Source organism: Canis lupus, chromosome 29, assembly GCF_003254725.2.
Source record: "Canis lupus dingo isolate Sandy chromosome 29, ASM325472v2, whole genome shotgun sequence".
NCBI classification, from domain to species: domain Eukaryota; kingdom Metazoa; phylum Chordata; class Mammalia; order Carnivora; family Canidae; genus Canis; species Canis lupus.
The window spans coordinates 36937913-36957819 of NC_064271.1; the positions used below are offsets into that span (position 1 = coordinate 36937913).

General features: G+C 37.2%; 1 protein-coding gene across 1 annotated transcript in view; it reads left to right on the top strand.

Moving 5' to 3' along the window:
- The window catches only part of SLC26A7 (solute carrier family 26 member 7), a 112877-nt gene that overhangs the window by 89359 nt on the left and 3611 nt on the right, over window positions 1-19907 (top strand). Inside the window, exons 15-18 of the mRNA XM_025433614.3 lie at window positions 4361-4409; window positions 14866-14966; window positions 19201-19255; window positions 19338-19441. Of these exons, the coding sequence (XP_025289399.1) occupies window positions 4361-4409; window positions 14866-14966; window positions 19201-19255; window positions 19338-19441 (309 nt within the window). The remainder of the gene's footprint in view (window positions 1-4360; window positions 4410-14865; window positions 14967-19200; window positions 19256-19337; window positions 19442-19907) is intronic.

Sequence of the window (19907 nt, forward strand, 5' to 3'; positions counted from 1 at the left end):
ACAATGTACTAAAAATAACCTTATATCATGATACTAAGATAGGAATCTTGAAATATAATACATTTTTAAGAGTGCTTGGAAACCTCTCCCTCAGCAAAGCCTTATATTGTATTATACTTTTCATTGGGTCCTTGTAGTTAGTTTTTAGGTAATCACTCTCATTCATTTGTTTTTTCATTCATTCATTCATTCATTCATTCATTCATTCATTATTTCATTCAGCATATGTATCCAGTACACACATATGTGTACTAGGTACTATAACCCTGAGAAGAACAAATAAGACAAATCATTTAGCTTAAAAGACCTTTTACCAAGAGAAAGAAGAGTCAGATCCAAATCTAAAAGGGGTAGAATATGATATATGACTTCAGAGAAGCATAAACTGTTGTTATCATCATGACATTATTTTAAAAAACTAGCATTCTTTATCTCCACAAGTTATCTTCATTAACAGAGATATCAAATGTACATCAGGTTGATTTTATGTAAATAAGCTGTGATTATTTGAATCCTTAATTAAGCCCTTAAGCATGGACTTTGGAGCTGCCTGGGTTTGCCATTGATGAGCTGTGGGAACTTAACTGATTTAATTAAACCTTTTGTGATTCAATTTCTTGATCTATAATCAGGATGATTAAATGGGTTAATATACGTAAGGCACTCAAAATACTATCTGGCCTACTCAATACTATAAAATGTTAACTAATATTAGTTTGATTGAGCACAAGTAGTACCTTCTCCATGAAGTTTTCCATTACTACTCCAGATTACAAAGGTCTCTTCTTGTATCCTTGAGCATATGTTATCCCCAGTCACTTAGGTAGACAGGAAGTATTGACTTCCATGTCTAGAATCTCAAGAGCTGTCCAGTAGCACAATCCTGTTCCTTGCAGCTTTATGCTTTTGCCTCTGGGTCTCATACTGATCCAAACCACAGAGGCCCTAAACAAAGGATCAGATATATAATTTGCTGGGCACAGTGCAAAATGAAAATGTGATGGCCCTTGTTCAACAATTACTAAGAATTTCGAGATGGCTTTAGCAGAGCATTCAACCAAGTAGGGGACCCTTCTAAGCATGGGACCACATAAGTTGCAAGTTTATGAGGCTGGCCCTGCCTGTGTTTCTCCAGCCCTGTCTTTTCCTCTCACTATACTCTTTAGGATGTCACTTTCAGCAGATCATTAGGAACCCTACCTGTGATTTTTGTTGAGAACTTGCACTCATGACAAAGATGGACATACATTCCTAGTTGTTCATATTGGACACAAGGCCTCTTTCTTTTACAAAACCATGCTTATTTCATAGCAATGTTTAGCTGTTTCATGAGATAGGCAGGTTCTTGTGGCTGATGTAAGCTCACAACCACCATGCACATTAATATTGTGGGAAAATTCGTCCACAGTTCCAAATAATCTGATTAACCCATAAAAAAAAGTGTAGTCTTATTTTATCAAATTGCAAATTTACTTCTTGAAATTATATGCTTCTTTGTAGGCTTTATCATGTCTAGTAGAGTGTCTGACATAAATATTTTTATAACCAGTTGTTGTATTGATAATTGATAATATTTCCTGTAGAATATTTTCCTGCAAGACTAAGGTGTTTTCAGAAATTGAAAATTGGCATGTGGTTTATCTTGTAGCATATTAAGTCAGAAATAAACCTAATAATAAATGCAGCCTTCTGAGAAGAGTTTCCACATATATGATTTTTACCTTCTTGGGACTTAAGAAATTTGAGTTTTAATAATCAAGTAGAGTTCATTGAATCTAGGTTATTGATACATAATGACATCCAAAGGGATTCTTTTTTTTTATTTTTTTATTTTTTCCAAAGGGATTCTTTAACCCAGAATTTTATGGTGGTGAGAAAGGATTTCTTGAGAGTATGTTTCACTCTAATGAGAATAATGCAAATATTATTTTTATTTTCACACTGTGAGTTTTAAAGGATATACTGTGCTCTGCATAGCGGTCCATGCTTCTGTCTTAAACTGGGGTGCTCTGCTGGGTCCTTGGTCTTCTCTTGCAGCTGCATTTTCAATGGTAGATGGTAGTGATGGAAGGTCATTTAAAACACCCGAGGGCAAGAAGAATCATATATTCAAAACACAAACTGATAAAGGATTTCCTGTTTTGTTACGCTGTGACAATATGCTTCCTATATGTCATCATTAAATATCTTCCTGAATGTAAAATCTTAGATTTGAGGGTGCAAGTGTTTATTGGATTCATGTTCTTTATTATATAGGTTATATATTTTTATACAGTTTTTTAAATTTAAATTCAACTTGCCAACATATAGTATAACACCCAGTGCTCATCCCATCAATTGCCCTCCTCATTCCCATCCCCCCATCCTTCTCCCCTTCCACAACTCTTTGTTTCCCAAAGTTAGGAGTCTCTTAGAGTTTGTCTCCCTCTCTAATTTTTACCACTCAGTTCCCCTCCTTTCCCTTATACTCATATAATAATAGCCATTTTGTGATCTAACTTTGCAAAGGAGGTTTCAGTCTCCTGTTTATCCAAAATTTTCTTTTGCTCAGACAAGGTATTTTTTTTTAAATACACTTAAATTTTTGGATCAGTTTAAGACTTACAAAAAAATTGAAAAGTGTTAGTACAGACAGTTCCTATACACCCTGCACCATACAATTTTGCTGTTATTAACACCTTGGATTAGTGTGATGTTATTTGTTACAATCAATGACCCTATACAGATACATTATCATTAACTAAAAAGTTCATGCTCTATTCAGATTTCTTTAGTTTTACCAAGTGTCCTTTTTCTGTTCCAGAATTCCATCCAGGATATCACATTACATATAGTAGTTGTGCCTCCTTGGATTCTGTTTCGTTGTAACAGTTTCCCAGGCTTTTCCTTTTTGTTAACCTTGATAGTTTTGAGTAGTATTGGTCAGGTATTTTGTAGAATATCCTTCTGTTGGAATTTAGCATGGTAAAACCAGGGATATGGGGTTTTAGGAGTAAAAACTATAGAGGCAAAGCACCATTTTCATCACATCATATCAAAGGTACACACTATCAACATGATGTTCCTTGTTGTTAACCTTGATCATCCTGCAAGTTGTAGGATTTGTCAGGTTTCCTCACTGGAAATTTACTGTTTCTACCATTTACATACTGTAATCTTTGGAAGCAAATCACTATGTGCAACCCCACATAAAAAGTATGGAGTTATACTTCATCTCCTTGAGGGTGGAGTATCTACATAAATTATTGGAAATTCTTTTGCAGATATCAGACAAGATTAAATATAAGAAGGAAAAGCAACTCACATTCATTGAATGTCTCTCAAGGGCTAGTCCCTTTAATTAGACTAACTTAATCATCACCAGCCCCATGATGTAAGTGGCATTGTCTGAATGCTACAAAAAAGGAAGATTGAGATTTAGAAATGTAAAATAACCTGGTAGAAATACAGCTGATAACGGTCAGAGCCAGAATTAAAGTATATAAGCTGCACCATTGGGTATCAAGAGAAAATCGATGTTCCTTAAGATGAAACTGATTTGATGGGAGAAGTGGTATAATGTAGTGCTTGGGAGCAGGAGGTTCTGAATGGAAAAGCATGAGCTTTGGTTTTAGCCAAGGTTCTTACTAGCTTTGTGACTTTGGTCAAGTTATTTAACCTTTCCAATCTTTGGCTCCTTCCTATGGAAAATGAGATGAGTAACTTCATAGGCTTTTTCTAAGGATCATATAATTAAATTAGAGACCTTGGTGTATAGTAAGTAGTCAAAAATATCAATTACTATCATCATCATCAACATTTGAGAAGAAGATAGCATGTGATCTCATTAGAGGCATCAATTATTGTCAGTTTCAAAGAGCTTTAATTGTAGGATGCAGAGTTATTTTCATTTCCTAGCATTTCCATAAATCAGGATGGTTTCTCAGGCATTTTCATGGAGCTGTAGATGAATAGTTCACTTTCATATAATATGAAATATATGGCCAATGGCTCTCTCTCAGAGAATGTTGTGTGAATGAGGTTAATTTCTGATTGGATCCACTACATGAAAACAGATGCAAATATTTGATTCCTGATCAAAAGTCAAAACAAACTTCATCTTGCAGAAAATGTTCTAAACAAGATAGTCTGACTTTGAAATGCAAGTTATTTATTGAGCTAATAAATACTTAGAACCATTGATCATTTTATTATTTCATTGTGTTGTGTTTATCATTCTGAAAAAAAAAAGACTAGTGAAAAATAATATTTGGAGCCTAGGTTTTTTATTATTTATGGAGAAAAGAAAGATGTGCTTTTTTTCAGGGACAGAAGTGAATTTTTATAATGTTATTCTTCTTTATATTCATTTTCATTTCAGTGTGAACAAAATACGTTGCTCAATTCTCTATCCAATGGCAACTGCAATGGTGAGTTAGCTTAACAAAAAATCTAAGTGTTCTAACTTGAATATAGACCAGAGAATAAATCCTCTTTCCTTTTCCTGCCACTCTCCCTCCCTCTACTGTCTTCCTCATCCTTCTCTCTCTGCCCCACCTCCCTCCCTTCGTCTTCCTCCTCCCTTCCCTATTCTACCCTTCTCCCTCTTCTCATTTCTACTTCTACTCCTCTCTTCCTCCCCTGTCTTCTCTCTCCTCCTTCACTCCTCCTTCGCTTCCTCCTGCTTCCTTCCCCGCTTCCTCCATCTTCTTCTTTCCTTCTTTCTCCTCTTTCTATCTCACTTCCTGCTTTCTTTTAGAAGTAAATTTAAGTAAAGATGTATAAACCTACACAGGATGAAAACGTAAAACCTTATTACAAGGTGTTAAAAATACTTGCAACACTTAGGTGTTTATGAATAAATAGAAGGAACTGCAACGTCCATTGGTTAGAATGCTCAATATTGAAAAGATATGTTTTATTTATGTTGATTTATAAACATAAATTTAATCCCTATTAAAATTCCAATAGGACATTTTAATGGCAATTGGCAAGCTTATTCTAAATTTTGTGTAGAAATTGAAAAGGCCAAGAATAGGCCAAAAAACTCTTGAAATATGTGAACAAGGGGGAGAGAATATTTTCTTAATTATGAAGATACGTTATAATGCTCTAAAAATCAATGCAGTATGGTATGGGTTCCAAGATAAATGAACAGATCATTAGGACAAAGTAGAGAGCCCAAAAGGAGAGAGAAATCTCACACATATTGGTGTTTGATTTGTGACAAAAGTGGCGCTGCAGAGCAGTGAGGGAAGGACAGTCTTACTAATATACAATGATGAGACAATCATGTGTCTACAATGAGTGAAATTATTCATTCAATTCAAATACCATATCCCCAAATCAGTACCAGGTGAATCAATATCCCAAGAGTGGTAAAGAAAGTATAAATTTAGAAGTGAATATAGGAGAAAATGCACAAGATATGCAAGGTATTAAGCATAGAAAATTATCTTTAAACTTTGCTACATCATTATTAAGAGTTTTTGTTTAATGAAAGCCACCAAATAATGCATGAGAAGACAAGCCAGAATGGAAGAAGATAGATATAACATATAACATGGAGAAAGGACTGTACTCCTCTATGAATCAATAAATAAAAAAGGCAGAAGACCCAAAAGAAATGAGGAAAAGCCATGAAGCATGCATTTTCAAATTTACCAGTAAACTTGTGAGAATATGCTTGACTATTACAGTAATTACTGGAGAAATGAACATTAAATATATATATGCATATATACAGTGGGTACATGCATATATGTGTGTATATATGTGTATGTGTGTATAAATATATATAATTGGTAAATATTTAAAAGTCTGAGAATGCCAAAGGGTAGTGAGAATGTAGGATAAGAAGTCTCCTACAATGCTGGTGGGGGGGTAAACTGTTACAACACCCTAGAAAACAGCTTGGAAAAACTGTATGAAATTAAAGATATACATACCCTGTGAACAGCGGTTCCACTCCTACTTATGCAACCTGAAGAAATGAGAGTTTGTGTAGCCGATTACACAAGTAAGAATATTCTGTTGTGAATATACAACAGTATATTATGTTGTATATTATAATACAACAGTATTATTTGTAAAACTGTTCAAAACTGTCCTGAAAACAACTCATATTTCCAAAAAAGGTAGCAGATACACATATAAACTGTGGTATATTATGCACTTGAGTTTTTATTTGATATATTTATTATTTGGTATACTTTTATAATAAAGAAAGTTGGAAAAGTCTTATATAAAACATAATAGGGAATCCCTGGGTGGCTCAGCGGTTTGGCCCCTGCCTTCGGCCCAGGGCCTGATCCTGGAGTCCCCGGATCGAGTCCCACGTCAGGCTCCCTGCATGGAGCCTGCTTCTCCCTCTGCCTGTGTCTCTGCATCTCTCTCTCTCTCTCTGTGTCTCTCATGAATAAATAAATAAAATCTTAAAAAAAAATAAAACATAATAGGCTTAAAAAAGCAAGACAAAGGAAGCATACTATAAAATTCCAAATCCATTTATATAAACTTAAAAATCAGAAAAGTCTGACTTACATTAATTTTCATACTTCTAAGGACAATAAAAAAAGAAATCTGTTGATATCCGTACTTGGAAACATACAAAATTGTTCATAGTAGCTTTCTTTATAATTCCCCCAAATCTGGAAACAACTGAAATATCCATTAACAGTACAATGAATAAAGGTCATGTGGAATGTTTATATAAGAGGATAACATATAACTAATACTTACTGTATTAGTATATAAAATATATTCTGAATGAACATATAAACATATAGAGTAGAATAACATAAATGTTATATAAATACCTAAATTAGTAGCATTGACCCCCATCAACATGGATGTCAGCTTCTCTGGTCTTTTCTGAATTTGTGTAGTAAATTTACTTTTTTCTTGCCTTATGCTCTCAAAGAATGCTTGCACAATACTGCTCTAGTACTGATTTAATGACCATTTCTTGAATGCCTAATTCTCCTGCCTATCTAGAAACTTTTTAAGGGTGTTCTTACCCCTGCCTCTCACTAGGCCAGGTCCACTTTTCACAGGGCAGCAGCTGATGGGCATCGTCACCTTTGCTGTGTCCCTTCTGTAATAGTCAGAATTAGCTGATACTAGAACTAGGAAAGAGTATTTCTCCCAGTATCCTCCTCCTCTCCTTCTTTGACACCCTAGGGTATCCTGGGTCTTCTCATCTCTCTTTGTTCAGAAACACCGTCTTACTCTCCCCTCTCTGTGCTTTAAATGCTAAGGATGTGCTTACTGTTCATGTTATTGATTTTTTCCTCCCATTTAATTACTAAAACCTATAACTCTTGGTTTTATTACCTCTATATTTTCACTCTGTGACTCTGATTCTGTCCTTAATCATGCGCAAAATGAATTAGTACTTTTTTTTTTCTGCTACGAGACATTCTTGGTTTTAATCCATGGATAGAAAATATCCAGTGTCCCATGCTCACCTCAACCAGAGCTAGTAGATCAAGGCATGTCCTCCAAGGAGCCAGGGTAGCCTGAGAATCTTCTCAACCTGGGGCTGCAGGCAGCTACTGCAGACGGTTGGTGTTAACATGCAAGAGGAGATGTAATCACCATCTTGGCTGTACTGTGCTCTGTGATGTAATGACAGATTAATCTGAAATTAATCTGTAGTTGATTAAAGTAAATGATTAATCTTTACTTTAAAATCTGTCTTATGATTCATCCTAAAGGCTTCCTTCTGAAGATCGAGTGCCCACTCCTCCTCAGCACACCACCCAAAGCCCTTCCTTATCTTCTTGAACTGCTTTCCCTTTTACTCCACATCACACATGTCTTCTGTCCAAGTCTGATAAATCAGTCCCCATACCTAGTGCAGTCATCCAGGGCTCTGAGCTTTTATTTGGATTCTCCTGAATGGCACCATCTCCTCAATCTGCCAATCCAAACCTTATAATATCTTCAAGATTTAGTAGAGAAGTCAAGTCAATTGAAGGACACACTGCTTGGCAATCCCATTAGGTAGAGAAGGAAGTCAACCAGACCCATGCGGGGGACTGTACAGTCCACGCAGCCTGGTATTCAGTATCTTCAGCTGTGAAACGGAGACCATAGTAATAGAAAAGCAGAGATATCACATGCTTCACTCAGTCACATATTATATGGTTACAGAGTTGTTCTTATTCTGCATATTTTCCTTCCAACTAGAGTTTTAAGGCAAGAAATGAATTCAAAATGTTCACTGCGTTGTCCTTCATGGTCCAATGAACACTTGGTCAGCGAATGAAAATTATGATGGACAATATTTGTATAGCACTTGACAGTTTTCAAAAGACATTCTTCTTGATAACTCCAAAAAGGGTAATAAGTAAATACTGTACTTCCATTTTCAAATAGGTGATAGGATACTCTTCATTTTACTGATCAAGAAGTTGGGGCCCATAGGGGTTAACGAACTTGCTCTGAATCATGCAGTTAGTTAGGGACAGAGTCAGGACTCAGGTCTCTGTTGCGGGCGGGCATGCATACTGGAAGGGGAAGAGAATTAAAAAATCCACTCTCCTGACAATAATTTTCACAGAAGGGGAAGATTTGTAGTTGAGCAGCTGATTGAATAATCAAAATATATGAAACCAGCTATATAAATTATAAGATGGCAGTCATCATATTCATCTGAATGAAAACAAAAATTGCTCACATGTGAAGAAAAGTCCCATTATTATGTGGAGACTGTGTCCCCAAAACATTGTAGTGCCATTGTGCCATTCCCAAGAGGCACTCCTGTGCACATCTCTCTTAGGGTTCTGGTTTTCCAAGTGTACCTCCACTTCCCTTCTCCCCTGCTTGACTTCTACACATTCTCCAGATCTCAGCTCATGCGTTCTATTCTTCTTTTTATTCCTGCATTAATTGATTCGTGTCCCTTGCCCACAGCAGAGGTTTCTGGTATTCACTGAACATCCACTAAGTCCTGGGCACCATGACAGGCACTGTATGGTCAAGGGTGAAGAAGGCAGGTGTGACTTCTGCTGTCACAGATCCTAAAGTCTAAAACAATCCCCCCCCCAAAAAAATAAAAATAAAAAATAAAATAAAACAAGTTCCCTGCCCTCACCACCACTCCTTACCCCCCCAAACCAGCAACCCAGGTGTACTGGTTTCTACTGCCAGTGTAACAAATTACCACAAGTTTAGTGGCTTAGAACAACACACATGTATTCTCTTAAGTTTTACAGGACAGTTTTAGAGGCTGAAATGAATCTCACAGTAGAAAATCAAAGTTTTGGCAGAGTTATATTCTTCCTGGAGGCTCTAGAGGAGAATCCATTTATTTCTTTGCTCTTTCCAACTTCTAGAAGCCATCCATATTCCATGACTCCTGGCCCCTTCCTCCATCTTCAAACCAAATTTCTCTTTGACTTATTCCACCACCACATCTTCTCTCATTCCCACCTTCCGGCCTTCCTCTCATCAAGACCCTTGTGATTATTGGACCCTCCTGGATAATCTAGGGTAATGTCCCTATCTTAAGGTGGTTAACTTAAAGCCACAGAATTCTTTTTGCTATGTTAACAACATATTTACAGGCCTGGGGATTAAGATGTGGGCATCCTTGGGGGCCATTATTCTGTTTACCACACCAGGTCACTCCTCTATCTCCCTTAGCACTCTGTGCATAATTTTTCCATCCTTGAGAATATTTCATATTACGAGTTCAATCAGCTGGTTTCTTGCTTTGGTTGTGAGTCTTTTGAGGGCAAGGCCCATCATCCTTCTTGTTTCCATTCTACTTGCCTTACTTAGGACACCATTCAGAGCCCTGAATACGTCTGTATAGACTGACTGCTTGAAGGAATGAATGAACGAATGACGTGCCTGATAATATGTGCACATGTTTTCCAAGGAGAATGTTGTGGTTTGTTCTAAATATTTCATAGCTCCTTGTTTTCTTGAGAAATTAGAGATGTAAATCTGCTTCTCAATAGTTAATTGATATCAACAGAAAATTCCTTCTCTTAAAAAATTATGAGTGACTCACAGACTGTCAAGAACCTTTTGAAGTATATGAAAAGCACTCCTAAATTATGCAACTATGAATACTTTTTAATTAAAGGAGTTAATGAATATTCTACAGGAAAGAGCTGGCTTCCACAGTCTGGAGTTAATTGCCCACCCACACCTGATGGTTAATTTCTTTCTGAAATGTTGTTTTTTGTAGATAAAGCCCATCATTTACCACATCCCACATGGGTATAGATTAGTTGTCTCCTTTGCACATGCTCCAAGCTTACCTCATTTTGCTTAAGGCAGGATATTAGCTGTGAATTCACTTTATTCTTTTCTACGACAATGTGATTTTTATTACACTGGTTGATTTACTTAGAAGCTTAGAACACAAGGTTATAGCCATAAAATCAGTACAATGGTAGAGCTGAGAGGGTACTGTGTGAAAGAAAACTTCACTTATTTTTGGAAAGATTTCAGAAGTGTCCATTGTATTTAAATTTTCATTTCAGTGAATTGGTAACTTTACCACTAAAGATGTCTTTTTTATTTGGAAAAGACATCATTAATTGCTCCTCTTAAAATAGCTTACTTAAATTATTATCTATAACTACATGGCACAATTCTGTTTTTTTTTAAAGATTTTATTTATTTATTTATTCATTATTCTTGAGAGACACAGAGAGAGAGGCAGAGACACAGGCACAGGGAGAACAGGCTCCCTGTAGGGAGCCCAATGCAGAACTCGATCCCAGGACCCCAGGATCATGACCTGAGCAGAAGGCAGACACTCAACCACTGAGCCACCCAGGCATCCCATGGGAACAATTCTTTTTTTTTTTTTCATTTTAGATGGTATGAAAATATACCCTATTTTGATTAAAGGAACAAGAAAGAGGAAACTGAGTGTAAAAATGAAAGACAAAGCAAGCACACTGAGACAATAGAAGGGAAATTTTTGTACTGTTATGATAAAACCCAAACATTTTTATAGTTAGCAGTCTATTGATACATTATGAAATAACTATAAGAAAATATAGAGAATGACAAGTGCAATTTACAAGTGAAATAAGTATGATAGGTTAGGGAAGAAAAAAAAACTGTTTCTTAAAAATTTTTCTGTACCTTTTACCACCGTTTTCTGGTAATTTAGCTCCAGTGATCAATTCCTCTAAATAACACCTCAATAGATTGTTTTCGCACTGTAGTAATGAGTTCAGATTGACAAATACAAATTTCTTGTAAACTCCTGGTGTCTTCCTGAAGTGGTGAGTTGATAAAAATTCTAAGATCTTTGACCTCAGCGGAAAAAGTACTGTGATTGGTTAGCCATGTTTGTCTGGATAAGGAATGGGGATGATAGAACTCATGCCATATTCTAATAGTTATAGATCATAATTTATGTGGCCTCTTTCAGGAAAAATAATGAATTGACATTTTTTGACATTTCTAAATAAAACAATTGTTAATATTTTTTCATATTAAAATTAATTTTTTCCAAACCTCTTTTGTAAATAGTACCAATGACAATTATGTTTCCTAGTAAATAAAGAATGAGGCTTAAAGATCTCAGAAAAATTAATGTTTTTTTTAAATTTTGGGGATTAAATATTAAAGTTATTTTTTCTACTGAATTTCTTGAACTAAGAATTTAAGTGTAGCTTATTTTGAAATATGCACTATTTTGTAAAAGATATATGTCATTTGTTAAGAATGGTGCTGTATGGATGGAAAAATGAGCTATAGAAATTCTGATATCAAATTGAGTCATCATCATTTTAAGATTTCTTGCTAAAGATGCCAGTGGTTTAAGAAATGTATTTTGTCAAAGCCATTGGATTTTTTTTTTTTTTTTGCCATTGGATTTTTAAAAATCATTTATTCTGTTCCTTATGTTTAACAACATTCCCCACCTTTAGACAGTGATGTGCTGGTAAATCTTTAACAAGCAACTCTTGGAATAGGGGGCAATGAGGTAAGTTGGTGGAGAAGCACTGCTAGTAGTTTTTGCCCATTTCCATTGTGTAAAATATTTCTACCATGACTGATTCCAAACACCAACACTCTGTCATTAATCATGGAGTTAAGAAGCTATGAAACAATTGACATATTGAAGACTTGTCAAAAGAGCTGGTATGGGGACCCCTGGGTGACTCAGTCGCTGAGCATCTGCCTTTACTCAAGTTGTGATCCCGGGGCCCTGGGATCGAGTCCCGCATCGGGCTCCCTGCAGGGAGCCTGATTCTCCCTCTGCCTGTGTCTCTGCCTCTCTCTGGGTCTCTCATGAATAAATAAATAAAATCTTAAAAAAAAAAAAAAGGAGCTGGTATGAGCTGGCTCCAGCTCACTACTGCCTTTAAAGAAATCACATAAATTTTATTTTCTATGACAGATATATTCAAAAGTATCTGCATAGGAACCATTTAAATATTGATTTCCATGGTAAATTGCAAACATCAGTCTTACTAATAAAACTTCTTATATTTAACTTTGTAAGAAAATGCCTAATCTATTATATATATTTTATATATGTATATCATGAATTATCGAACATTTGTAAGAAAGCTTATCTGATCATTTAATTGTTAGCAGGAGACTTTTATACTCTGAAAATATAACACAATGTTCAAATTGGATAAAAGTGTGCTTACGAATCTTAAAAAGTATTCAAGGAAATACATGTCATGAATCAAATAATGAGCCAAATCTCTTAGCCACTCTTTTAATACTGATCTAGTAATTCTATCTCTGTAGCTCTAAGCAAAATGAAATAACAGTATCTATACACCAGTTATTATAGTGCTCACCTGTGTGTGTGTCTATATGAGTATGTGTGCATGTGTATTTATGGGGACTAAGAGATAGAAGGAATAAGTGTCAATCAACATGCTACTCTTTACCTTTGCTTTGCTTTTTCTTTTTCCTGTGGTCTTATTCCTCTCCTGTCTGTGATAACGAGCAGGGCACACTCTATCTGAGGGCATAAATAAGAGCCTTTACGCATTTGTAGAGGTAGGTCCCATGTTTAATTAGGCAAATAGTGATTGATAATGATTCCTACTGAGCGGTCAGTGGATGAGCTAAGTTATGAGCTAAGTTTAAATTTTGTTTAAAGTTCTAATTTGCTGTTTGGGGCCAATGGAAGCAGAGCCTGAACCTACTCTTAACTTCTTAGCCCTCCTTTCTGTGGGAGAAACAGGAAAGCAGAAGGAACTAGTGGAGTGCCTGGCACACAGTAGGTCCTCAATATATGCTGGTTGACTGGGAGAAGGAGGAGTTTGAAATCTCAAATACCATCAGTGTTCATTTACAGCTGCCCATATGGAGTACTCAGAATGAATCATTTCTACTTTTTGGAATCCACATCCTACAAGGCTACTTTTGCATGAAGCCTTGAGCCATCACTCCAGAGATATTTGCTTCTTATAAATCCCCATTTGTCTGCCAGTCCAATCCTTGGCAGTCAGAGACGGGCTCCTAGAAACAATGGAGAGTATTTTCCTTACATGTGTATCACCCACTACAATGTTGAAACCTTGCAGTGGGAACTGCATTTGAATAAGTATGTTTTAAAAAGTTTCCCTGAACTGAGACCGTGCTCTATAGTTATTATTTCATGTAATAAATATGAATATAGATCTAAAGGTGAAACTTGGAAACAAATCCTATCCCTGAATACCTTTTTTTGAATATATTAAAAATTACTTGGTAGCAATTCTCTTTTTTGCTAACAATTATTGCTATAAGTAAATGTTCGGTGTTCATTCTGTCCACTCACCTCTTTTTATCTTTAAGCAGCAGTCTTAAAAATACATAATTTCCCTTACACTTCCCTCCAGGGCTAACTGAGAAACAACCATATTCCCACGTTTTTGTAGCCACCATAGGGGAAAATCATGGGCATTTTATTTTTATTTTTTTTCATTAACGTATAGTGTATTATTAGTTTCAGAGGTAGAGTTCAGTGATTCATCAATTGTATGTAACATCCAGGGCTTGTTACATCACGTGCCCTTTTTAATGCCACGGGGATCTTAAATAGCAAAATGACTCCAATTAAGAATTTATTTCCTCAGAGAATTTCATAATCATTCATGGATTGAAGTTTATTTGATAGACTGTGCCTACTAACAGTGAAGCAATCTTCTCTTACGTGGCCGGAGAGCCATATCACTCCTTAGAGGGACTTCGGACATGGTCTATCGTTGCTTAGAAATAAGTCATTGCACATGAGGGAACTGTGGCCATAAAGACATCAGCAAATAAGAGCTCGTGGTTCATGACGTCCTGAGTAAATTTTTTCCCCCTTCGGTAAGTTCAGAGGCAGATTTTCTATGAACAAGTTAAAACTTAGTTTTTAGGGTCTCTCACACAGCTCCCTTCCAGGCCCAATAGACAAGCCCCAGCAATGAGATCTTTTCCTTGAAATGTGACCTCCAAACTATAAGCTTCAGACATCACAAAACAGGGCTCTACCTCTGGGCATATCCCTGGAGGGAGTAGTGGGATAGAGTGGAAAGAGTGCTGTTGAGAATGCCTAGAGGCCTCAATTCGAGTCTGTCTTTGGCGCAGTCTTGTGAATATTCTTTCAAAATCATTGAAGATGATTGCCAAGTTTCATCAGTTTGTGTCTCTGTGGAACGATAGGTCATTAGCCCATCCATCCCCTCTTCCCCTCTGAATTTTGTAATAATTACCTGAAGTCACGTTCAAATGATTAAAAGTTAGAGTTCAGAAGTCATCAGTAATTAAATGAAACATATGAAAACTGAAAAGTGTTTGGAATTAGTCTTGTTAAACATGAGGTCACCGCTGCCTTCTGCCAGTCAACCAAGTCAGCAGCAGAAATCTCGAAGAACTCTCCCTAACTCACGTCTGTCTCTGCTTCTCCTACAGAGGAAGCTTCACAGCCATGCCCAAGTGAGAAGTGGTTTTTAATCCTGGATTGCAGCGGAGTAACTTTCTTTGACTATTCTGGAGTCTCCATGCTTGTTGAGGTATTTACATGGCTTGTGTTTGGACTGATTCTTAACCTTTTCTTTGGTCAACAGGAGTTTTCACCAACTACTCTCAGCCCCGGGGTCTTTGACTCCACCTGTTTCAGTACCCACCTCACCCATTCTCCCCAGAGGACATAGGACTTTAGGCCTCCCACTGCCATAGATTCTCTGCAGGAGATCCCATCAAGCTTCCGGTGTGTATATGTAGGGGCCCGGGTGGTGGTGGTGGGTAATCACATGGGCTGGTCAGAGAGAACAGGACACAGGCTTGAGATGTGGTGGGCATAGCACATGCTGGGCAGTCAGCATACAGGCTTCTGGGAAGAAGAGTCCCCTCCGTGAGAAAGTGCCTCTGGTGATGGCAGGATGGTTTCTCTTACCCCCATGGATGGTGTAGTTTGACCAGATACCATATCTGATCCCTCAAATGGTCCCCAGTGCAGGCACTTTTCTCCATTCTGTTGGGTGATGGGGCTTACTTTTCTACTCTGTGATCTCCATGGTGTCTCCATGGGCCTGGTGTGCAAAAAATAAAACTGCTTATTTCTTTAAAATAAATGTAGCTTACAAGACATTTCCACAGAAGGAAGAACACCTAATTTTTCCAATTCAAGGAAATCTCAGACACTTCTGGCATATTTTCCTCTACTTTTTTTTTTTGGGGGGGGGGTGGGATGCTATGTCAACAATAAATACCATGTCAACTAGGTCTCCTTTGTTCTCTCCCTCAGTGTCTTAAATTTGTTGGGGAGGGTCTTGAGGATGGAGCAGCATCTGTTCCTCAACCATCCTTAGTCCTCCACCAGCTTCTGCTGCACGGAGCTCAGCTTACCTGTGTCTGGGTGTCTGCTCCCCACGGGTTCTCTATCCTCACCGCACACTCTCCCGCATGGGTGGCTTTCTATTCTGCCAAAAACGTAATCAAAATCCTGTGAACAATTTCTGGAGCTCTTTCTCTGCTTATCTCCCTCATTTCCATTACTCTCTCCCACGGATTTCACCCACCCAGTCCTTCCTGAACTGTCTTCCGTCTGCTCAGCTCAGTGAAGCTCTTGCATTTTACTCAGGCGTCCATCACGCTCTGGCCCAGAAGCTGCTTTGTGCAGAAAGCTGAGCTCTCAGAGAGCTTGTCTCATCGATTTTCTTTCTCTCAGGGGACTCGGTCCTCTGCTCCCTGTCCCCACTGTCTGAAAACAGTTTGTGTATCTTTGTTCGGTTGCCTACATATTTATGGAGGAGGGGATAGTCTTGTGTTAGGTACTCGTCAGGGCAAGAAGCAGAAATTGGAAATAGACTTTTAAAGAGGGAAGATCAGTAGTTTCTAAAGGGCTTCACGTTGCAAGTGTTGGTTGTTTTCTGTGGTGTTGTGTAACTGTGCTATTTATAAATATAAATCAGAAATGTCTGACCTTCCAAATTCAAGATAGTGCAGGGTCAAAAAAAAAAAACAAGAAATATAGCACAAAGGTCAACTTTCCTATCACTTTCCTACGAAGATAGGGATGAGAAGATGGGGAGGGGAAGCTGCTCAGTGTGTGACAGTCAGACGTGGTCCCAGTCCTGTCACACTAGCCATGAAGTGTTGGGGAGCTCATTAACCCTCCTGGATCGCATTGTATTCACCTCATAAAAATGAGGGGGTGATTTTGTTTCAGTATGAGCAGATAATTAGAAAGCAAAAATGCAAAAACAGTTGAGTTTTAAATATCCTGGACTTCAGTCTAGTGGCTATTTTGGGTATGTCACCCCTTTTTTCTATATAATATGCTTTTGTTTTCTTGTTGCTCACTATAAAGACTGCACAATTTGGCATAGTTCAACCTAAATATGTCATATTTTCTTGTATCTAAATCTGGACTGTAGACAGATAGTTCTTCATGGGAGGGCTCCCTGTGTTCCGTATTTCTATTTCCTCTGTGTCACCAGGATCTAGAACAGTGCTCCTCAGTGAATGTGCAGAAGGCTCACCTGGGGTGCTCTTCGACAACACAGTCTTTTGGGCCCTGGTTTGGGTCCAGGAATCTTTATTTAAACAACCACGAGTGATTTTGAGGCAAGTGGTCCAAGATCATATTTTGGAAAACACTAGATTAGGATTGTCCATTTACTGGAAAAGACCAAGATATACAGTTTTTGTTTGATTGTATTTCACATTTATTTTGAATATTCTCAAATGTTCACTAGCTGTTCTCTTTTTATATTGCAAATCGGGATTAGAGTTAGTAGACAGGAGGAAATGGTTACTTATTCCCATTGAGTTTAGGATCAGAAGTTGAAAATCCAGAGGAATCCAAATAATTCAGGTACTGAGCATGTTGAGAAAGAGTTTTTTGTTTTGTTTTGTTTTTTTCTTCTTTCCATTTGTCTTCACAGTTTTAAAATACACAATAGAATTATGGGATAAATCAACTGATGCATTTTATTTTCAAATTAGCAGAAAATAACGTTTGCCCATGGCTTGGTGTTTTGTCTCACCAGCAATTTTGTGTCAATTTGCCCTTTTTAAATTTCCATATTACTATTTGGTTTATTTCATCATGGTTACAGTAAATTATGATGTATACTAAGAACATTGGCTTTAAAGATAGATAAATTCTGGGTCCAAATAGTAGCGGTATAATGAATTCCATGATCTAGGCTTAAGTATTTGCTTTTCTGTAAGCTGGCAGTAGACATACCCACTTCATCAAGTTATGAAGCTTAGCAATGATGTATTGCAAAGAAAGCACACAACAAAGTTTCTAGAAATTAATATGTACTCATAATTCTAGCTTTTATTATTTGTTTTTAATTTGCAAAAGTCATTTCTTAAGATGCAAGTAATATCATTGTGACTAATAATAATTTTTTAGTTGCAGCCACTGAAAGAGGGTCCAGATAAAGAGCCACAGATTCTCTGGAGCCATGAATGTCTTCCCGCTTCCTAACATTTCTGGATTATTTCCTTAGTCACTGTAGTGTTAGGAACATTCCCACATTCCCCTTTGAGTTATAGGTTGAAGAAATGGAGTGACTTGTGTTTATTCTTCTCTTTAGGACACTGGGGAGGTCAAAGAACTGGAGATTACGTTTATCAATATCGATAAGCCACCTGTAGCAATGTGTTTGTGCTTCCTGAGCTTGAGAAAAAGTCAAACACTGAGCAGTCACCTTGAATTAATCCTTTTAACTTATAAAAACAGTAGCCATTCATTTTGGCAAAGTCTCAGTCCGTGTATTGTTTGTTTGTGTGCTTGTTTATTCATGCTCAGAGTGGGTTATTTTGTAATTATTTTGTAATCTCCTGTTATTTTGCAGTTCTTCTCACACATAACTGCTTACTTCAGGAACAATACAAGGGGGAACATTTGGAGTGTTGTGTAAATGCTTTCTATATTTTATATGTGAGATACTTCTCTATTACATAACCAGATCCATCCTACTGTTGATAAAACTTCTCAATTTATTTTCACTGAGTTTCATGGGTTGACTTTGATCAAGTCATGATCCATCTAGTCCTAGATTCCCAGGATCTACTATCCTGGGAATTTGAATCCACCTCTATCAAATGCGAAAACTTCAGATTTAACCTTATATAGCTTTTTTTCTGCTCTGAATTTAAATCAGGGCCTTCAGTAAGTTGTCCCTACATGGTATCTTCTAGGATGTGAATAAGGCAAGACTCTAGAATATGTCAAGCAAATTAGTTAGGATCCCTCATCTTGCAGGACCTTTAAAAATAGAAGTTGGAAAAAAAAAAAAATAGAAGTTGGGCGATCCACCTTGGCTTCGATTATTTTGGTTCTCAGCTTACCATGCACCGATGGGATCTGAGAGTCCATGAATATGTGCAGATTGTTGTAAAATATTAAACTAAGCAGTAGGTCGGCAGTTTTCATCACTTTATAAATGGGTCCTCGACTTCCAGTAAAAGAGAACAACTTTCTGTCATCTTATAGGGAAATAAATGTGTTTAATGTTTATTAGAGAAGTTTCATTTATTACATGAAAATGTAGGGGGCCAGACTTAGTTGCAGGAAAGGTAAATACCCTGCTGCATTAATCTCGGGCTGGCGAAGTCTGCGGGGTACGCCTGACTGTGTAGCAATACCTCCCTCTGGTGGTCTGACATCATAAACTTTGGCTTTTTGTTGTTTTTAACTAGAAATTCTCCTTTCATCTTCAGCCCATCTTTTCCTTTCCTGCCTGCTATCCTGAATTAATTATGAATATACCATTTTAAATCTTCCAGGTTTACATGGACTGTAAGAGCAGGAGTGTGGATGTATCGTTAGCCCATTGCACAGGTGAGGGAAGATTCCGGGCTAACCTTGAATGTGATCCTTCTGCTGTTCCATCTGTCCTTATGTTACTTATGTTTTCTCGTAGCTTCCTTGATGAAAGCCGTGAAGTACTGTGGAAACCCAGACTCAGAGAAACCAATTTCTTTTGAATCAGTATCTGCTGCGTTAAGTAACATCTATTCAAATAAGGTGAGCCATGCAAGCTGGCCTGCAGGAGTCATTAGACAAATTAGAATGTAGAATCAAAGGCTTTGCATTTTTTGGTATTAGCTTATCACCCCACTGGTATTTAAAACCTATTACAATTTTCCCCTTCCCAGAGCCCTCTGCTACGGTAAAGGAATGTTTCCGTTCCTTACTTGGATCAGTTATGAACATTGTTTAATAATTTGGGTCTTTTAACAATATCATAGCTTAGAGGATTTAGGGATCACCTATTAAGTGCAAACTGCTTGCTTGTAAAGTAGATGCTTCTTCCAGGATCTACTATCCTGGGAATTTGAATCCACCTCTGTCAAATGCTAAAACTTCAGATTTAGCCTTATATAGCTTTTTTTCTGCTCTGATACCCTTACTCTGAGTTCATATTGCCATCTTTGGAAACATTATTTGCAGAGCCCAGAACTGCCATGATATGAAGTGTCAAAGTAATCCT